This window comes from Canis lupus, chromosome 3, assembly GCF_003254725.2.
Source record: "Canis lupus dingo isolate Sandy chromosome 3, ASM325472v2, whole genome shotgun sequence".
Classification (NCBI taxonomy): Eukaryota; Metazoa; Chordata; class Mammalia; order Carnivora; family Canidae; genus Canis; species Canis lupus.
Window position 1 is genome coordinate 7,080,502 of NC_064245.1, and position 5,308 is coordinate 7,085,809.

At 41.4% G+C, this 5,308-nt stretch overlaps 1 protein-coding gene across 1 annotated transcript; it reads left to right on the top strand.

The window, feature by feature from the left end:
• The first annotated feature begins 463 nt into the window (after positions 1-463).
• On the top strand, positions 464-2,329 carry LOC112653666 (vasodilator-stimulated phosphoprotein-like). The gene is given in 2 exon segments (XM_035714627.2): positions 464-1,277; positions 1,280-2,329. Coding segments are annotated over 2 exon segments (1,155 nt in total). The 5' UTR covers positions 464-526; the 3' UTR covers positions 1,684-2,329.
• Positions 2,330-5,308: the final 2,979 nt, after the last annotated feature.

Consider the following 5,308-nt stretch of genomic DNA (forward strand, 5'->3'; position numbering starts at 1 on the left):
GGGAGCCTGCTTCGCCATCTCCTCGTTTCTCTGCCTCTCTCTCTGTATCTCTCATAAATAAATTTTTAAAAATTAATAAAAGCTTAAAAAAAAAGAATCAAGCCTGGAGACAGTCTTAATCATGTAACAGCTAACTACATACCTTAGAAATATTTCCACCCTTTCAAACAGTTTATTTTCTTTCTCTGTTATTTCTTCTGTCATATTCAAAACAGCATAGAAAACTAAGCTAAAACACAATTGGAGAAAAGACCCTAAATAGTTTAATGCATTGTATCAGCTCCCACTGCATTTTAACATTCACTCACCAGACTAAATCCTACCAGGTATTAGAGTAAAAAATGCTTTCCCCAATTAGAAGGGTAATCTATCTTGCAAAATTAAATCAAGTTTATTAGAACTATCTGAATATTGCAAGTCAAGGTTTATTTTTAAAATGAGATCTAAAAAAGAAAAAGGGAACCTTGAGCCAGGGGCGCCCCGGGAGCACCCACCCGTGGGTGCGCCGCCCTCCCGCTGAGCAGCCATGAGTGAGACGGTTATCTGCTCCAGCTGGGCCACTGTGATGCTTTATGATGACAGCAATAAGCGATGGCTGCCGGCAGGCACGGGCCCCCAGAGTTTCAGCCGCGTCCAGATCTACCACAACCCCACGGCCAATTCTTTCCGGGTTGTGGGCTGGAAGATGCAGCCAGACCAGCAGGTGGTCATCAACTGTGCCATCGTCCGGGGTATCAAGTATAACCAGGCCACCCCCACCTTCCACCAGTGGCGCGATGCCCGCCAGGTCTGGGGCCTCAACTTTGGGAGCAAGGAGGATGCCACCCAGTTCGCGGCGGCCATGGCCAGCGCCCTTGAGGCTCTGGAAGGAGGGGGGCCTCCGCCACCCCCGCCACCTGCAGCACCTCCCACCTGGTCTGTCCAGAATGGTCCCACCTCAGAGGAGGTGGAGCAGCAGAAAAGGCAGCAGCCGGGCCCACCAGAGCACCTGGAGCGCCGAGTCTCCAATGCAGGAGGGCCTCCTGCTCCCCCAGCTGGGGGACCGCCTCCCCCTCCAGGACCTCCTCCTCCTCCGGGTCCCCCCCCACCCCCTGGTGTGTCCCTCTCAGGGGGCTCTGCGGCAGGGCACGGAGCAGGGGGAGGCCCACCCCCTGCGCCCCCTCTCCCCACAGCACAAGGCACCAGTGGTGGGGGAACAGGGGCCCCCGGTCTTGCAGCAGCCATTGCCGGAGCCAAACTCAGGAAAGTCAGCAAGCAAGAGGAGGCCTCAGGGGGCCCCCAGTCCCTAAAGCAGAGAGCACTCGAAGCACGGGCGGGGGGCTGATGGAAGAGATGAATGCCATGCTGGCCCGGAGAAGGAAAGCCACACAAGTTGGGGAGAAACCCCCCAAGGATGAATCTGCCAATCAGGAGGAGCCAGAGGCCAGAGTCCCAGTCCCAGCCCAGAGTGAAACTGTGCAGAGACCCTGGGAGAAGAACAGCACAACCTTGCCAAGGATGAAGTCCTCTTCATCCGTGACCACTTCCGAGGCCCACCCCTCCACGCCCAGCTCCAGTGACGAGTCAGACCTGGAGAGAGTGAAACAGGAGCTTCTGGAAGAGGTGAGGAAGGAACTGCAGAAAGTAAAAGAAGAGATCATTGAAGCGTTTGTCCAGGAGCTGAGGAAGCGGGGTTCCCCCTGACCACAGGGCTCCAGAAGATCCTGTATCTCCTTTCTGCACACCCCGCCTGTCACCCTGCTTTCCCTGCCTCAACTCGACTTGGAATTGGCTAAAGACCACACAGGAATGCATCTCCCCCACTCCCTGTCCTACTTGGAAAATACCAAGGGGGTGTGGCTCCGTGGCCCCAGGGCCACACCCATACTGGCTGCTGATTGGCTGGGGAGGCCCCCACCCTTTGCTCCCTTTGGTCCTTCCCCTTCGCCATCCCCTTGGGGCTGGTTCCTCTGTTGGGGATTGGGGACCAAGTGACCCCACAGTAAGGGGGAAGGAAGGAGGGAATCTCACATTCCCTTGTTCTAGATTCACTTTAACGCTTAATGCCTTCGAATTTTTGTTTTTTTAAGGAAAAAAAATATATATATATATTTAGGTTTTGGGGGGAAGGGAAATTTTGTTTCTCTTTCGTTTTGATAAAACTGGGGTGTGGGGAGTTTTTAAATGCTATGCCCAGGGCTTGTCCCCTTTGGAGCAGCTATTTAAGGGGGAGGATGTCCCACCAGGCTGGGGGCACCTCCCCCACCCCCACCCCCACCCCAGGGAGCTCCCTTCCCTTTGGCTCCTTCCCCTTTTCTATGAGGAATTAAGATGCTATAACTTTTTGGAACCTCAGTTTTTTGGTTTTTTATTTGGGTAGGTTTTGGGGTCCCCCTGGGGAAATAAGATGAGGGAGAAAGGAAAGGGGGAGGAAACCTCCCCTCTCCCACCTTCACCTTTAGCTTCTTGAAAATGGGCCCCTACCGAATAAATCTGCCAGTTTTTTATAAATAAAATAAATAAATAAATAAAAAAAAATAAAAAAGAAAAAGGAGAGACAAAAAATAAACTGGGGGTATTTGCTTTCAGAAAGCATATTTTCTTTGAAATAAGAGTAATATTTTCCATTCATGAATTTTTAAATAATAAACTTCTCTTTAAACTTTCTCTCCCTACTATTTTTCTTTTTCTTAACTATAACTTCTATGTCTTGTATACTTACCCTTTAATCTATAATTTCATGGACTTTGTGCTCTCTGAGCAATTTTATTTTTTTACCTATTCATCTTCAAAAAAGACTATTGGCTAGAAGGGTAACATTCATTTTTTTTTAAAGTTTTATTAATTTATTCATGAGACACACAGAGAGGGAGGCAGAGACATAGGCAGAGGGAGAAGCAGGCTCCCTGCGGGGAGCCTGATGGGGGACTCAATCTCAGGACCCCGGGATCATGCCCTGAGCCTAAGGTAGACGCTCAACTACTGAGCCATCCAGGCGTCCTGGTGACATTCATTTTAAATTTGCTATTATCAGAATAATAATTTAGGAGGTAAGGAAATTAGTAATGTCATAAATCATAATTTTGGCTGCTATTTTATTAACACTTTTTGAGGTTCACTATTCATTCAGAGAAAGGCACAAAAGAATATAGTTCAATTTATGACCACAAAGAGCAGAAACATGTGTAGTTACCACCGAAGTCAATCAATGAAATTTTATCTGTACCTTAGAAGCTCTACTGTATCCTTCCTATTTCCTTTTTTCTGTGTAAAAGTGGTCACTCTCCTGACTTCTAACACCATAGGAAAGTTTCACCCATTTTGCACTTTATATAAGTGAGACCAGTACAGCCTGTATCACTTTGTGTGGCTCTTTTGCCTGTTACATCGGTTTACTAATTCATATTGTTTGTTGTAACCGATAGTTTGCTTAAATTCACTCTTACATAATATTTCACTGAATGAATTTACAATTTTTATATCCATTCTATTATTAATGGAGATTTAGGATTTTTTGAATTTTGTAGTATTATGCCATGAACTTCTGGTATAGTGATCAAAATTTTGCTGCATATATACCTTGAAAACTTGAAAGGAACTAACTGCTGGTCATAAGGTATGTATGTCTGTTTTAGTAAGTAGTAACAACTATGCCAAAGGGGTTCAACAATTTATATTCCCACCACCAGTGCAATTTTACATTACTTTAGGTCAATTTTTGTTTTTTTAACATCATCTATCATAAGTGCTATCCCCTTATATTTTTGATTTTCATTCTGATTAAAGAGGGTGAAACATTTCCCTTGTATTTATTAGCCACTTAGGTATTTCTGTGATGGTCCCATTCAGAATGTAAGATATATAAATTCTCTTGTGTTATTGGTTTTCTTGTAGTAGGAATTCTTTATATATTCTCAGTATGAACTCTCTCTTGATGATATGGATTGCAAATAACCAATCACCATAATTGTTTCTTTTTATTAGTTGCTATATAGGTATCCACTTGTCAAAATGCACTTGACTGAGTAGACTAGTTTCACCCACTGCTCTACAATGATACCTTGTCCAACTATCAAGCTTGGGTTATATTCTGGACTCTTAATTGTGGTCCATTCTTATATATCTATCCCGTACCAATACTAATATGTCTTAATCATTGTAGCTTTATAATAATCGTGATATCTGTTAGTATATGTCCACTAATTTTATTTTTTTCTAAAAAAATTGTTTTTATATACTTGGTCCTTTGAATTTCCTTTAATATAGAGTCAGCTTGCCAGTTTCTATACAGATGCACATTGCTGTGATTCTTATTATTAATCTGTTAATTTATTAATCTATTAATAGATTAATAGATTAGACCATTGTCTAATTGATCTTGAATTGTATAGACCAATTCAAGGAAAAGTGACCATGAAATCCATGGATATATCAGATCCTTTTCTTTATTGGGCCTTTCTGTACAAATTTCTTGTATACCTTTTTCATTCTTTCATAATTACATATGAACTGACATAATAATTTTTAGGCTTGAGTAAAGGACAGACTATTAAATAGAAAGAAAGAAATCTGATTGCCTATGTTGACTTTATTTTGAAACATAAATTTAATTTTTATGTTAATGTTATGTGATTTCAAACATAAAATTAGATATAAACCATTTATGATTATAACTCTTATAACTACCGTAAACATATAATAAATTTATAAACAGAAGTACTAAATAAAATTCAAGTAGAATAAAAGAAACTTTCTAAGTACTTTATATCCATACAGTATGGCAAATCATAAAATTTTGAAAAATTATATTTTCTAAGTACTGTGTCTGATTACAGATATAAAACTGGTATACAGCATAGCTAAATTCACATAATCCAATAACTTATGTATAATTTTTTTTGAATTTTCAACATACACAATAACATTTACAGTTTTATTTATTCATTTGTTAATTTTTATGATTTATTTTTTCTTTCCTTTTGATACCACCTAGACTCTCTAGTAAAATATTTAATAAAAGTGGTAGCAATGAGGGACACCTGGGTAGCTCAGCGGTTGAGCATCTGCCTTTGGCTTAGGGCGTGATCCCGAATTCCTGGAATCGAGTCCCATATCAGGCTCATTGTATGGAGTCTGCTTCTCTTCCCTCTGCCTCTGTCTCTGCCTGTGTCTCTCATGAATAAAAAAAAATAAATCTTAAAAAAAAAAAAGTGGTAGCAATGAGAATTCTCTTTTCTCATTTAGAAAATGAGAGAGAGGCTTTCAAAATTCTACAAACAAGTATAATGTTCAGTACCAATTTGTTTAATTAAGGTTGTGTTTGTAATTA